This window comes from Pseudorasbora parva, chromosome 12, assembly GCF_024679245.1.
Source record: "Pseudorasbora parva isolate DD20220531a chromosome 12, ASM2467924v1, whole genome shotgun sequence".
Classification (NCBI taxonomy): domain Eukaryota; kingdom Metazoa; phylum Chordata; class Actinopteri; order Cypriniformes; family Gobionidae; genus Pseudorasbora; species Pseudorasbora parva.
This window is the reverse complement of record NC_090183.1, coordinates 17,675,167-17,692,137: the sequence shown is the minus strand read 5'-3', so window position 1 is coordinate 17,692,137 and position 16,971 is coordinate 17,675,167. Positions and strand designations below refer to the sequence as shown.

Genomic DNA, 16,971 nt, shown 5'->3' with positions numbered 1-16,971 from the left:
AACCATTTGTTCATCCAGCAAGTGTATTTTGCCAAAAATGTGCCTTATATCTGTTGCTTTGTTAAAAAAATGATTGAGTCAGTTTTTCTGACCAATAAATATCAATGCAAATGGTTGTGTAACAACCACTGAAGTGGTCTATGCACCATTGCTTTTAGCTCTTGCATAACTAAATAGCAGCTTGCTAGACATAAATTTCAAAGGTTTGATTTCCCATTAGTGGCAGTGGTAGAAAATTGAAATCAGATGTAAGTAGTAGACAAATGTGTAGTTCCTTGTGAAAATTGAGGCACGATATGTAATATGTTTGGATTAAAATATCCAGAAACAACTAGAACAATGTTATATATTTTGTTGACTTGTGTACTTCCATTATCCCAAATGTTTCCAAGAATGCCAATCAATGACATCATACCCACGTTACCCTCAATTTCCGGTTTTATTTTGTAGAAACCATGGAAACACCAAAGATGCTTTATTATATTATGTATTATTAGGCAGGTGAGCAACTGATTGCATACATTCATTAACAGAAAACAAATCATTGTTATCAGCTCGGCACAGTTAGTCTTGTTGTTTAAATCTCATTTTCTTGATTTACCACGACTACCATGTTTTACCATGTTTAATATTGATCTAGCTTATTGCAGTATCCAGTTGTCTCATAATAGCCACCAAGTGAATGGATATAACATTATAACAGAACTTTCAACACACTCAAATGTATGTAATATGAAAAAACAGCGCTGGTTTACCCCACATAATCATAAGCGGAAGAAGCAGAAACGGCCGTTTGGGGCATATTAAAACCACTGCTCTCGAGCCATGTGTCGCATTTGTCTTTCATTATCAATCGTTCCAGTGGCCTTGTTCCACTCTAATGGCTTTCAGCCCCACCCTCGTTCATACTACTGTAACGTTAGTAAATCTTTTTAGTAAATCATTCCATTCATTTAATTTCTGCCCGAGTCCCACATTCTTTTCCAAGGGTTAGAGGTAAAAACAACCCCCATCATTGAGCTACGTCTTTGTTTTGAATAAGCAGCCTCTAGCGGCGAAAATTACATATTTTGCCTTCAATTAAAAAATAATAATCAGTATGATTAATTAAATTCCTCCTGGGAAACATAACAGGGCAATTTCATACAAGTCTAAACTAAGTCCTGTTACAAACAGTGTTCATGTATTTCATTATTGAAACAGGAAGTTGGATTAGGACATAAGCCTATTGAAATTTATTCATGAGTCATGGTTTACTAATTGCTATTGCTAGTCAGAAATGGGTGTTATCAGAACATCAATGATACAAATACACAATGAAGTGTGACCAATGACATTTTAACCATACTCTCGAGTAGGTTTGTTTTGAATTATTACTTCACAACCGCTAAAAAAAGTACACTCTGTTAAATATGAATGTGTGTAGTATGAATGCAATCTATTGTACATACTACATTCACTATGTTGTCATCATCTAGTGGCCTGTAGTGTCAGTGTCGCTTCACTGCCATTCATAAATCCTCCCCTGTGGCCTCATGGGATAGTAAAATTAAAATCATTAAATTCACATCTTGATTAGTTGTCAACATTTGAACAGCTTTAAAGTGTTTTTTTTTTTAAACAATTGTGTTAGATATCAGAGTAAGCAGAAACAGCTTTCGTCTTGCTGCTGTGAATCATTCGGCCTTTGAATGCAGACTTTGAAGGCCTTTGAAGCTTGTGATAGAGTCTGTTAAAGATGCAATTATGTAATAGTCCCTCAAAGCTTGATCTTCTGCTACACACTCAAAAGTATGTACTTTTTCTTCACAAAAAGGATTACTGAGGCCATAGAGCAGAGGGTCTCCAGGACCAGTATTAAAAAACACTGGTCTAGTAAGTTCACAAGGCATAAATGATTCTGCCTCGCTCACACTCAAGAATTTGTCAAAAATGTTTATATTATTGTAATGTGTTACATAAGATGAATTTTGAAACCAGGGATAACAGGATCCATATGTAGATGATAGTTTTAATAATCATAAAATAAGAAAAGTATATACAACACAAGGAACAGAGCTGAGCAAACCAACGGGTAAGCTCCAAAAAGACTCACCAAGAACAGAGGAATTGCTACTGTTATAACAACCTTTTTTAACCTGAGTGTTACCTAAAATAACTGCTTCCAGTTATTTTTAGCTGTACAAAACACACTTTAAAAAAATAATTAATGTCTCCAATTGAAAATTGTCTAGTGACTGATCACATCTAAATTTTTCAATTGAGCCAAATTGAATTTCTGTGAATTGATGCAATTTAATTAACAAAAAATCCTTTTGGCCCATTGGAAAATTTAGATGTGATCAGTCACTAGAAAATGTTCAATTGGAGACCTTAATTTTTTTACAGTGCAGCTTTGATATTGCAAACTGGTATTTCTTTTCATATGATAAGTCGTAATTATGTTGTGTAGCGCAAATAGTTTTACCGTTCACTTCACTGCACGTTGTTATTCTTCTATTTATTTACCTAGCTAATGAATCAGAAGTCTCAAACATTCACCGAAAATAGCTTCTGCATTCAACAAAAAGGTTGATACACAGGGTAATAAGACTTACAGATGGTAATAAAGACTCGTATATAAGATAACACAGGTGCAAACATAAGCGATCATTGCAAAGCCCTCCCAATTAAGGGGCTGCTCCCGAAGCCACAAACCACAAAAACAAGAAACAAAATGTTACTGGTGGGAGGTGTCTGCGAAGAGCAAAGGAAAATGTAACGTAATAAAGGTCTGTGGTCAGGCCTGCAAGGTGGAAGTTGACCTGGAAACCATAGGACTGCCAGCTGAGCATGGAACCAAGGCAAAACAAGGGACAAAGTTGGAGCAAGAGAACCACCATGGTAGCGCCAACTGAGCTGGAGTATATGGCGAAGCCAGCAGACCAGGGTAGGCCTACCACAGTAGGGCTCAAGACCACTAGGGATCAGGAGACAACAGTCAGGGATGGCTTCCATGGCTATGATAGTACAGTTAAAAACAAAAAAAGCAGCCATTTATTTTTGCCTACTAGTGCAGTGCTTCTCAAACCTGTCCTGGGGACATCACTGTCTCCCTCATCTAACACACCTGATTTGGCCCATTAGTACAGACTGGACCCATGCTAGGTACAGTTGAAACACTCATCTTCAATGCTCTAAAGTAGCACCAACTAATTTTAAATGTTAAAACCAGGGAATGACTCCTAATTTTAAAAAATACATTTTTATTTCAGCTCTTAATTTTATTCCTATTCTTCACTTAGAACTGACAAGTTGCTAACCAATAGCAGAACAAGACTCCTACGGGGTTTTTTTCCCCCCTCCATTCTGGCCCCTGAAGGAGTTTTGGTTCCTTGCCACCGTTTCCTTTGGCTTTTGGCATGCTCATTTGGGGACACTTAAATTTGAACTATATTACTGATCTGCCCACATTAACAATATATGATAATTGAAATTGGCTGTATGACATCACCACTGTCACCTAAATGGATGAACAACTGAATCAAATTCTGTTGCAATATTTTCCAGTGAACACTGTGAAGCTGCTTTGAAACAATCAGCACTGTAAAAAGCGCTAAATAAAGGTGACTTGGCTTTATTATATATATAGCTTGGCTTTATTATATATATATATATATATATATATATATATATATATATATATATATATATATATATATATATATATATATATATATATAATCAATAAGTTAAATCAACATCAGGTTTGTGCAAATTTCAGAATTGTCCTCCATTCAATTCATGAATTGGAATTTGAATTGAATTGACTCTGCCCCACAGGAAGTTTAATTGGAATTGGAGGACAATTATACAGGAAGTATAATTAAATTCATGACAATTCATAGAAATTCAACAGTCACACAACAGAAGGAATGTGTTGAATCTCACATACATTCAGTTTTAAGGTTACTTTGGAAATGTAATTGCTTACTGTTATAAGTTACCCATTATAATGTGGTTTGGATTACTTTATCAGTGCAAAGCAATTTCCTTTTATAGTAACTAATTGAATTACACATTTTACCTTGCACTCTAAACATTTTTTGTTGATTTTTATTGGTTTAACTTTAAAAAGTAAGTAACCTGGTTGCCTTAAAATTTTGAGTTTATTGAATTAAAAAAACTGAGTTGATACAATAAAGGAAATTTGTTTAATAAATAGAAACTCAAAATATTATTGTATCTGAACCATATAAAAATGTGATAAATCATGAAAATAGCAAGTTTTTGGGCATGCTTCACTAAGTCATCACAAATAAAACACACAATATGCTTACAAAATCTTTTAATAATATTTTAATAAAGGTTGTCGAATCTCAAAAAATGTTCATTGTATTAACTCAAAATTTTAATTTCAATGAACTCAAAATTTTAAGGCAACCAGGTAACTTTTTGTCTAAATAATTTTTTACAGTGTAGTAATACAACAGTTACATTCATTTTGTAATTTAAAAACACAATTTAATTACACGCATCAATATTACACAGTATCTATTTTTTTTTTTTAAATGGTGGTAACATTACACATACTATTTCAGTATAATGAATTAAATCTTATTAGTAGAATGTGCTTTTTAATTTAAGTTAATATAACAGTAAATGAAAATGACCTGTTTGATGCTGGCACAAGTAGAAACAAACATGTTTTTGAACTAGCATTAGCAAAGTTATTGCTCATTGAACAAAGCAACATTCTTCATCATAATAATAAGTTATTCACATCACAACCTAACAATAAGCAAAACTTCAACATAACAGAAATTCTTTCAAATGTCAAACATAAAGGAACATTATACATTAACAGATGTTTCCCTTCACTCAAAAACACATGAAACAACACTTCAATATTAATCTCCATTTCCAGCCATATGCAAAGCATGCTGGGAAATAACAATGGTGTACTGCATAAATAAACAGGTAATCTTACTTTCCTTAATTTTATCATCTTAATCAGTTCCTCAGTTCAAGCCTCAAAATTGCTTATATTTCCTTAAAAAAAATTAGGAAAGTGTGTCTCTTGGTTTTATTTCTATACAACACTGAACCACAATTTTCTTAAGAAAAATGACACACTATTTTTAATTATCACCTTAATGTGTGTGTGTGTGTGTGTGTGTGTGTGTGTGTGTGTGTGTGTGTGTGTGTGTGTGTGTGTGTGTGTGTGTGTGTGTGTGTGTGTGTGTGTGTGTGTGTGTGTGTGTGTGTGTGTGTGTGTGTGTGTGTGTGTGTGTGTGTGTGTGTGTGTGTGTGTGTGTGTGTGTGTGTGTGTGTGTGTGTGTGTGTGTGTGTGTGTGTGTGTGTGAATTACAAGACCCATGATTATTTTTTTTTACAGTGTCACTCCTCAACCCTGCATACATTTTGTTCTAAAATATAGCTAATGATCAATTTAAACAAATTAACCCCTCAATGTTTAATTAGATTTGTTTGATATTAATTACAAAGTAACAAAATAACACAAAGTTTTAGTAAATGCAGTTATTATTAAATCCAATGCAAAACTCAGTGAGCAACACTGATGTATGTAATTCTCAATCACTCCTCAAATGTTTTATCATTGAGTCAGCGTTCTGCTCTGAAGATCTTACCTGCAACACTAAAGATTCTCTCAACAGGTGCAGAGGAAGCTGCTATGGCAAGATGGACATGTATATGCATTTCTTTGAAATTTTCTTGAATTTAAACATTCTACTTCTTTTAATTTAAATTAGAATTGTAATTCTACATCCTGTTTTTGAAATAAATTCAAATTCAAGATTCAATTTGGACTTTAGGAGTCATTCTCAATTATATGAGAATAAGAAGGGAACATATGTTTACAATGAAGAAAAATAAATAAACAAGAAAATATACTATTTACACATTAGTGTGTTCCTCGCATCATCGCTTTCAAACCTGTCATGGCGCCGCTGTGAATAAGGTCCATTGATATGCTGCTTGCATGCTTCACGCGACTCTGGAAACGTCATACTTGAACAACTCAGCCAGGATCGAAACCACCTGAGTTTATGGGAGGATTGGGAGCTTTGCAAAACCTTGAACTAGATCTAAATTTGGATTTACTATCTCGAAAGCATCACTGAACACTCTAAAACACTGTTCAGCTTTCTTTGTGAGACCGGTCTCTTTTGCTTTGCCGTATTATCCCCGGTTGTATGTTTCGCGTGCGTTACCATAGGAACCGCTTTGCTGCTTTTGCATTTCTGACGTGAGTAACCCTTTGCTTTGACGTGCAATATGCCAGCTTTTTTAAGTCTATGACAGGAAAGTAAAGTGTTTTTGTTTTGCAGGGAATAATGGCAAGCGGATCCAAATATAAGGAGTCCAGAGTCACTAACTACAGAACAGAGACACGACAGTTAATACAATGTGCGCGCGCACGCGCGTGTGTGTGTGTGAATGACAACAATCATCTTGTTTTTATCTTTATTGGCTCCATCTGTGACTGTGATTTGTTGTTTTATTTTAGTAATGATGCAAGAGTCTCGTCTAACGGAATTTCAACAGCGACAGATCAATAATCAGCTGAAAAGTGAGTTCATTTTATAATATCATATGATATCCTAACTACTGTCCAAACAGCTGGAGTGCACACTTTATGCCCATTATTTTTTTAATTAGATGGTGGGGCTCTTCCTGTAACCTTTACCCCACTTGAGCAGAAAAAAGGGCAGTCAGCGCCCAGAGTCGCCAGAGTGACCTCACTGATTGGTCACCAGCAGAAGCGCAGTGCAGAAAGATGTAGTGCTGGAGATAATTACAAACGAGAACAGTTTCAACCTAGTGCAACACGTGAGTGCAAAAAATTAAGCATTTCCCTATACTCTATTCTTTTTCAGCCGATTTATGTTCTCCACACACACAAACCATTGATATTAAATGTAGCCTATTGTTTCTTTTTCTTAAACTTGTTTCTGTTCCTTGTTCTGTTCCTGTTCTTCTGCTGCCATTTTCTTCATTAGCTTCTGTAATGCATTTCATTGCATGTGTGCAGCACTGTGCTCTACAATAATATAAACACACATTTGCTTTGAACTTAAAGGGGGGGTGAAATGCTGTTTTAAAGACTTGGATTCCCATCCTAAACATAGACAAAGTTTCAAAAACTAATGTTGGACGTTTGATGGAGTATTTCTGTGTTAAAAATACTCCTTCCGGTTTCTCACAAGTTTCGGCGAGTTTTTTTCGAGTATGGGTCTACTTGTCGTTAAATAGATCGGAAGGTCCTTGTATGGGCTGTACAGGCTCTTCTCCCGGTAGGGTGCGCGCGCGTGACTAGAGGGAGAGAGAGGAAATGCACGCCGTAAACAGTCTCTCAGGTGCAGATCCAGTCGTCCGTGAACACTTATGACGCGCCGCGCTCCACTTTATTCCTATGGGTGACGTCGAGCGACTTCAACGCTTCAGCACAGCATTCCGGGAAGGCAGCGCTGCATTTGAACCGATTTGAACGCAGAAATGACGGGAAGCTTCAAGGCATCGCTTCAGTCGCGTCGCAAAGTGGATTTCCACGGTCACTGCTGTCACAGGACTTCACCAAATCATACCAAAGAAGTGTGTTTTTGACAGAGCGGTCCCAGCGATAAAGGTTCGGTCCTGCTTTGGAAGCAGCCGGTGAGTAAATCAACTTCAAATGTCTCTGCTATTGGCTACCGTCGCATGAGTAAACATCAGTAAACGATACGATCGCGTGCTTCGTCATTCAAATGCGCTAACGGTTACTCCATTGTTGTTCTGTATAACACTAGTCTGACTCTGACGTGCAAAACCGTTTTGCTTGCTACCTCTAAGGTCTAGTCACATACAATAGTCCATAAACCGAATCATGTCCTCATAAACTGCGCGTAAAGACACACAAAGGCCCCTAAATACAGTACATACCACACAGACGGACATCCTGATGTTGCCGTTTCTCCTGTTCAATTTATTTCAGCCTCAGATTTGATTGTGGATCATTATCTGTATTAGCTGAGATAGCGATGGGTTTCTCCACGCTTGAGGACATCACCGCTTTATGCACATTCGTCATTCTTTAGCTCCGCCCACACGATACGCCTCCAGGCGCTCGTTTTTTTCCGGAAAGACTCGGTACAGCCCATATTTCTTTTATAAATATGATAAAACTAAAGACTTTTCGGAGATATGAAGGATGCAATACTACTCTATAGGTACTCAAGATTGACATGAGATTGACTGAAACTGAGTGTTTCACCCCCCCTTTAACTTCACTGTCACTTATTATTTCAATATCAGATGAGGCAATGAATGACATTATGATAGGTAAATTGAATAACATTATCTCTTCATCACAGCAACTGTTAGTGGGTGGGTTATATTAGGCAGCAAGTAAACATTTTAGCTGTATCCAAAAACTTAGGCAGCTGACTCGCTGCCTCGCTGGCTTAGACAATGACTTGTAAGTCAGTGTTTGTGCATTAAAGCACATCAAGAAATACTTCTGAGGCAGCATAACAAAACTTCCAAACTTCTGAGAGCTTTGGTGAGAACTAAGCAAATATTTAATTACTACATTAGTATTTTCTCGCTAGAAATTACATCAGAAGTTGAAAATGTTGGTCAAAAACATACAGTCTTGTTCAAAATAATAGCAGTACAATGTGACTAACCAGAATAATCAAGGTTTTTAGTATATTTTTTATTGCTACGTGGCAAACAAGTTACCAGTAGGTTCAGTAGATTGTCAGAAAACAAACAAGACCCAGCATTCATGATATGCACGCTCTTAAGGCTGTGCAATTGGGCAATTAGTTGAAAGGGGTGTGTTCAAAAAAATAGCAGTGTCTACCTTTGACTGTACAAACTCAAAACTATTTTGTACAAACATTTTTTTTTCTGGGATTTAGCAATCCTGTTAATCACTAAACTAATATTTAGTTGTATGACCACAGTTTTTTAAAACTGCTTGACATCTGTGTGGCATGGAGTCAACCAACTTGTGGCACCTCTCAGCTGTTATTCCACTCCATGATTCTTTAACAACATTCCACAATTCATTCACATTTCTTGGTTTTGCTTCAGAAACAGCATTTTTGATATCACCCCACAAGTTCTCAATTGGATTAAGGTCTGGAGATTGGGCTGGCCACTCCATAACATTAATTTTGTTGGTTTGGAACCAAGACTTTGCCCGTTTACTAGTGTGTTTTGGGTCATTGTCTTGTTGAAACAACCGTTTCAAGGGCATGTCCTCTTCAGCATAGGGCAACATGACCTCTTCAAGTATTTTAACATATGCAAACTGATCCATGATCCCTGGTATGCGATAAATAGGCCCAACACCATAGTAGGAGAAACATGCCCATATCATGATGCTTGCACCTCCATGCTTCACTGTCTTCACTGTGTACTGTGGCTTGAATTCAGAGTTTGGGGGTCGTCTCACAAACTGCCTGTGGCCCTTGGACCCAAAAAGAACAATTTTACTCTCATCAGTCCACAAAATGTTCCTCCATTTCTCTTTAGGCCAGTTGATGTGTTCTTTGGCAAATTGTAACCTCTTCTGCACATGCCTTTTTTTAAACAGAGGGACTTTGCGGGGGATTCTTGAAAATAGATTAGCTTCACACAGACGTCTTCTAACTGTCACAGTACTTACAGGTAACTCCAGACTGTCTTTGATCATCCTGGAGGTGATCATTGGCTGAGCCTTTGCCATTCTGGTTATTCTTCTATCCATTTTGATGGTTGTCTTCCGTTTTCTTCCACGTCTCTCTGGTTTTGCTCTCCATTTTAAGGCATTGGAGATCATTTTAGCTGAACAGCCTATCATTTTTTGCACCTCTTTATAGGTTTTCCCCTCTCTAATCAACTTTTTAATCAAAGTACGCTGTTCTTCTGAACAATGTCTTGAACGACCCATTTTCCTCAGCTTTCAAATGCATGTTCAACAAGTGTTGGCTTCATCCTTAAATAGGGGCCACCTGATTCACACCTGTTTCTTCACAAAATTGATGACCTCAGTGATTGAATGCCACACTGCTATTTTTTTGAACACACCCCTTTCAACTAATTCAACTAATTGCCCAATTGCACAGCCTTAAGAGCGTGCATATCATGAATGCTGGGTCTCATTTGTTTTCTGAGAATCTACTGAACCTACTGGTAACTTGTTTGCCACGTTGCATAAAAAAATATACGAAAAACCTTGATTATTCTGGTTAGTCACATTGTACTGCTATTATTTTGAACAAGACTGTACATTTACACACAAACTGACCAGCAAATGCAACTTTTGGACGCCATCTTTTTTTCTAAATCAGCTGTCACAGAATGGAACACACAGGATTGTGGGATATCAAAATCAGTGAGGATACATTTATGCTACCTTCAAAACTCAGAAGTCATATCAAAAGACAGAAAGTGAAACTAACATTAGATTCGTAAGTGCCTTGATGCCTTCCTACCTTTAAATGTGTCCTCCGAAGGCAGCATTTTCCAGGTTTCAGACGCAGCCTTTGTCCTCATAGTTGATGTGTTAGAAGCAGGAAAAATTGGCAAGTGTATGGATTTGAACAAGTTTGACAAGGGTCAAATTGTAATGGCTAGACATCTCCAAAACTGCAGCTCTTGTGGGGCATTCCCATCAAAAGTGGTCAAGGCAAGGAAGGAGTGGTGAAACGGTGACAGGGTCAAGGGCTCTTTGATAAACGTTGGGATTCTGGGGGAGTGAAGGCTGGCCTGTGTGGTCTGATCAAAAAGACGAGCTACTGTTAGCTCTATTTGCTTAGGAAATTATTTATGCTGGTTCTGACAGAAAGGTGTCAGAAAACACAGTTTGTTGTGTAACAAACAGGCTGTGGCCTCTTACAGCAGGATAATGTGCCATGCCACAAAGCAAAAATTGAATGGTTTGAGGATCACAGCAATGAGTTTGAGGTGTTGAATTGGTCTCCAAATTCCCCAGATCTCAATCCAATCAATCATCTACGGGACAGCAAACGGAGGCCCCACCTCGCAACTTAGGCTGCATTTACACTGCAGGTCTTGATGCACAATTCACGATTTGGTGACTATATCCGATTTTTTTGACGACCCGCTTACATCATCTTTTCAAAAGCGACCCGTATCCGATATTTGCATTTACACTGTACACTGGCAAAACAGCCCAAGACGTTCTTAACCAGTGAAAGGAAATAAAACAGCGCGATATTCAATGGACGCAGACAAAATGATTGTACAATGTTTTGCTGTCTGCACTGTTCCACACATCTTTAAAGGTCTGCAAAACATTTCTCTCTTAAGGCGGAGAACAAGAGGAGAGCCCTTGACAGGGTTGCCAGGTTTTCACAACAGAACCCGTCCAATTGCAACTCAAAACTGTTAAAGTAGCCAAATTCTGCATGAAAACCGCGGACTTGGCAACACTGGCCCTTGATCGCAGTTTGTGTCCACCTGAGTTGACGTCATTCGCCTCCGTCCTTTTTTCAATGACGTACGACTCGCATTTACTGGGGGATATCCGATTTGACCGCTTACATGGCAGACGCTAATGCACGCATCTGAATCATATCGGATTTATTACCACATATGAGTGAGGCCTGAATCCGATCTGAGGATATCAGAATTCATGCGTTTTTTTCCTGCTTGCACGTTTACATGTCATATCCGATCTGAGCCACATGAGAGGAAAAAATCGGAATTGGGTCACTTGAACCATGCAGTGTAAATGGGGCCTTACAGAACTTAAAGGGTTACTTCAGCGATTAGCATATGGCTTTGTATCAGTAGAAACCCTGGAGTATATTCAAATGATTGTGCTTTCCCCCCTCATATCCCCCTGAGACAAGAGATTTATGCATTTTATTTCTGGAAAAATTCCTCCTATGACGCAAATTGACGATATTTGCATCATAGGAGGAATGTTTGGCCAAAGGCTAAAGACTACAGCCAGCAGAGGGAGCCATTTCCACGTTTTGAACCCGCGCATAGGGGATGGGAGATCACACTCACAGCTCAGCTCAGCTACAGGCACTCATTTAAATGGAGCTATGGTGAGCAATGTAAGTCGTTTAACTTATCAAATAATTTCTATAAAAGTTAAGCTTGCAAAGGCATGAACTGAACATTAGATTCAGGTAGGTTTGGGAGCTTTGACTTTGACTGAAGCCATACTGAACTCGCGTTGTGAATGTTTGCTGCGAGTGTAGTCGCGATTACCTCAGCTCTCATCATGAGAGCTCATTCAGCTCATTTAGCTCAATCCTGCAGTTAGTGCTCAGTGGTGTGATACTCGCGCGGTGACTCACTCATTATATTGAACAGACACGTTTAGTTTTTAATTGTAGTGGCTTCTCCAACTCAGTCACAGTAATCCCGTAGGTGGCTTTGTGAATGGCCTCACAGGGCCGTGAAGCATTCTGGGAATTGTAGTCTTTCATCCCCATGAGACAAAAATACATTTTCTGTCTTTTCTCAGTCTAGAAGGCACCAAATTCAAAAATAATTTCACATTTCTACTACATTGATGACCCAGTTTAAATACAGATTCATCTTCCCAGCACTGAAGTACCCCTTTAAAGGGATAGTTCACCCAAAAATGATTTCCCATGATTTCCTCACCCTCAAGCAATCCTAGGTGTAGGTTGAACTGTGAGAGATGTTTCACGTTCTTTGTAACCCCCGGGAGCCGTGTGAATTATTGTTATAATGGATGGATACCCTTTTTTGGGCTTCAAATTTTGGGTGCCATTCACTGCCATTATAAAGCTTGGATTAGCCAGGATATTTTTTGAATATAACTCTGATTGTATTTGTCTACACGTAGCAAACTATCCCTTTAAAGTATCTGCTGCAAACATCTTGATGCCAGATACCACAGCACACCTTCAGGGGTCTAGTGGAGTCCATGCCTTGACAGGTCAGGGCAGTTTTGGCAGCAAAAGCGGGACCAACACAGCATTAGGACGGTGTTCATAATGTTGTCTGATTAGTGTAAGTTAATAAAGAAATCACCAGTATGCTTCTGGTAAAGTGGGACAGAAACAAATTCTCAAGGCATTCGCCTTCATCGGGTTGACATAAAAAGGCAAATGCAACAGATTTCAAATAAATAAATAACAAATGAACAGCAAATACCTGTTTTGATCTCTTTTGAAGCTTTTGTAGTATGCAGGATTCTTAAGCATGTCTATGCTTACAATACTAGCTGAGTGGTTCATTGATTTTATTTAGCCATTGTTCTTATTATTGTCTATGATTAGAAACTGAGCTCTGCAAATGAGTCCAAAACAATTAAATTACTAAATTATTAAAGTTTGATGCTTTTTAATGTCCCACATTACCCATATTCACCCCTATATAATTAAGAACTATATTGATAGTCTTTGTTTTTGTAATACAGTATCCATGGTCATTATCAGTGTGAGCTATTAAGTGTACTTTAATGTCTATACAGTTCATATTTCAGCCTACATGTAACATCCAACCTGTGTTTGTTGCAGATTTACTAGTGTAGCGATAGATATTTCCTTCCTCCTCTGCTGATTCTGCTCTCTTTCTAGGGGATTTAGAGAAAGAGAAAAGAAAGCTACAAAATGTTCTTTCTACTGGTCAAAAAGATGCTGGGCCAACTCACTCCCAAAGAAACTCCACAGAAAGAAAAGAGCAACAGATAGACAGATTCCAAGAAGGTGAGACAACAGTTGCTCTTAATTTCTCATCCAAATGATCTGATTGTATTTTTTTTACTATTTATTTAATTACTTTTTTTAAATTCTAGTTTATTACTCATAATTTAGAGAAACATGGAGTCATGTTTACAGAGACAATTAAATGATCTTGACAAGGAGCTTGGTAGTACGCATTAACATGAAAACTATAATTAAATGAAATTTCCTACCAACAGTTCTGGATGAGATCGAGGACAGGAGGCAGTTTTTAGAGGAGATGATAGCATTGGGAAAAGGTCACCAATACCAGCACCTCATTAACACAGAGATTTCCCAGGTGAAGATACAAACAAATAAGCTCACAGCCAATACTTTCATGCAACCATCACCAGCCATCAGCAGTTTTTAAATGCAACTCCACCTAGAGTTTCAGTCTAAAAACATGAGAAATTAGGAAGTTATTTATGAATGTTTTATGGTACCACAGTGAAATTTCCTGTTTTTTTATTTATAAAAATGTGTATGTATCTTCATAGTTTAATACAGGGCTATAACCACCATAGACACCCCCCCCCCCCCCCCTCTTTTTCTTCAATCCCTTTTAATCCTTTAAAAATGGAATTCCTTTAAATAAACAAATAAGACTAATATCAACCCCCATACTGTACACACACAAATAAAAAATAAAAATACTTTCCCCCCAATGTCTAAGACATGGTTACAGCCTTGGTTTATGTTCGTTATTAGCCGTTTCTTAGTCTTAAGCTGCTTTGTTCTAAACTGTCTGGTGGATGCAGTGAGACCTGCTGTTAATTGTATGATATTTTCTACCAGAAAATCTGTGAACTTGAAGAGATTGACAGGACACGCAGTAAAGAACTCTCAAGGACCCTCAAGTTAAATGGAAAAGAGGAACTACAAAGCAAAGAGAGAGATGGAGAAAGAGAAGGTGATATAAGTGTTTAGTGTTACACAAGTATGAGCATCAAAACCTTTATTAAATCACAAAACTTTGGAAGGTTTTGGTTTCATGAAGTCATTTTATTTTTGATGTCCTCCATCCTAAAAGCACTGACTGTTTTAGAGACAACAAAAAGCCCTTAGAGTTGGTCAGGCACACACACACTGACCAAACAAACACAATACTGAAATCTGATAAATACAAATAAACACCCAAATACTTGCAATGATACACAAACTGAAATGACAACAAAATATTCAAAGACACAAATAAGAGAACACGTACATAAATTAAACAGATCAAAGGCACTCCTTCAGAAATACACACCTGCTTGGGTTTACAGAGATTAAGGCCCAACACTCAACATATGATATTCTATAGTGAAAATTGTAACATTTAACTAAACCAAAATATTGCATAATCTCTTCTTGTCAGGTCTTTAAAGAATGAGGAACATCTATTATTGTATAACATTAAAAACTTTCCTACAGTTACCGTTTGTGTGAGTTACAGTCTTCTTTCATTAAAAGTCATTTTAACATTTATCTGTCGCCGACGTGTCTGGGTGCACAGCTGTCTGGTCTCTCTGTATCAAGCTTAATGACATTTCAGAGGATCATGAGGTTAATACACAAGTTTGAACATTTCTTACACTTTAGGTAGGTACAGTACGTTAACCTAAAATTTGCACTGAAATTCAAACCACATCAGTTTCTAAATTTTTGCTATGAAGTAATATTCTGTCAGTAAATACCATTACATTTAGTGTTATAATATCTTTTAACAACAATTGAAATATTTTTTTCAATATTAATCTTTTTTTTAACTAAAGAAAATATATATTATGAATCATTAAATACACTGGTTGACCAAAAACATCTAGAATTGGATCATTATTGCAGTGATCAGTATATTTCAGGCATGTTATATGTTTGGTAACAAATCTTTTAACTCTTAACTGATGCAGTGTAGCCTTTCATTTCTTAAACAACAATGTCCGAACATGTATCCCATGGCCATATTCTAGGATGACAATGGCAAGAATTATCAGGTTCAAACTGTGAAAGAGTAGTTCAGGAAGCATGAGGAATCATTTTCATAAATTAATTGGTCACCACAGAGTCCTGACCTGAACCGCATTGAAAATCTTTGGGATGTGCTTGAGTAAAAAGTGTATAGAGTGTTTTTCCTGTCAATACACAATTTCAGCCAAAAAAAATAATGACGGAAATAAATGTTGTGATATTGCATAAGGTTGTTGAAGCAATGTATAACAAATTCAGGCTGTAATCAAATCTAAAGGCTGTCCCACAAAATACTTTTTAAGCCAGTCAGTCTATGAGTTTTAATCATACTACTAAAAATAATTGCATAAAACATATTTATGTAATACATAAACATGTTGTTAGGGGTAGGGTTGCACCAGCATGTTTAACTACTAGACAAGTAACGCATAGTCACATAATATGGCAATTACCTTTAATGTTCCAATAGTGAATTTCAGTTTATCATTCTTAAGTTGATTTCAACTTCTTTTGTCTCGTGTAACTAACATTAAAGTTGTTTCCGTTAAAATACGATGTTTAATCACAAAATAACATTTTTAAGTTTCAACATTTAACATTAACATTTTTATTTTTAAAGTAAATAATATTATAAATAACATTGTAAATACTAATAACAAATTAAGAAGTAATAAATAAATCCTAATGCTAAAAAAGTTTTAAAAAAACAACAATTAACATTTTTTTGGCACACAGCAATACACTGAGAGGTGTGCTGTTTAGATCAGGTTCATGTTGGAGAACTCCAAGTAATTTATTCACAATGTTCTTTCTTAGAAAAAAAATAAAATAAAAAAAAGTAAACAAATGTAAACATTAACAATGATAAGTAGAAATGATTGAATTCTGTCTGATAAAGCACAAATTTATTGAATCTAGCTATTTTGTTACTCCTAGTCAGAGGCTTTCCTAAATTTTTTGTGTAAAAAAGATTACAAACATATGTACAGTTACATTAAATGGTGCAATGCTCAAATATTTAATACTGTGCAAATTGTAATTCAGTGCCTATTTACAACTAGGCTTTTTTTTTTTTGGCACAGCTGGTGCAACCCAGGCAGATAAAAAAAAAAAAAAAAAAAAAACGCCATTTTTATAATCGCCGTTTTATATTCGCCATTCTGAATCCCTGTTACTCACAAAATCATAATATAATTTTCCCCAGTACCTATAAACCACAAAATTATGAATTACATTTCTGTATTCATCTCAGCAACACTTCTATAATTATTGATGAAAGAGCTGGATGGGGCTTAAAAAGTTTCACAACTACAAA

At 36.8% G+C, this 16,971-nt stretch overlaps 1 protein-coding gene across 1 annotated transcript; it reads left to right on the top strand.

Annotated features, from left to right (window-relative positions):
* The first annotated feature begins 5,989 nt into the window (after positions 1-5,989).
* c12h22orf23 (chromosome 12 C22orf23 homolog) lies at positions 5,990-16,758 on the top strand. The gene is made up of 7 exons (XM_067459382.1): positions 5,990-6,250; positions 6,333-6,411; positions 6,512-6,574; positions 6,664-6,834; positions 13,563-13,691; positions 13,907-14,007; positions 14,505-16,758. Exons 2-7 carry the CDS (start codon positions 6,339-6,341, stop codon positions 14,634-14,636), a joined length of 669 nt encoding a protein of 222 aa, XP_067315483.1. The 5' UTR covers positions 5,990-6,250; positions 6,333-6,338; the 3' UTR covers positions 14,637-16,758.
* Positions 16,759-16,971: the final 213 nt, after the last annotated feature.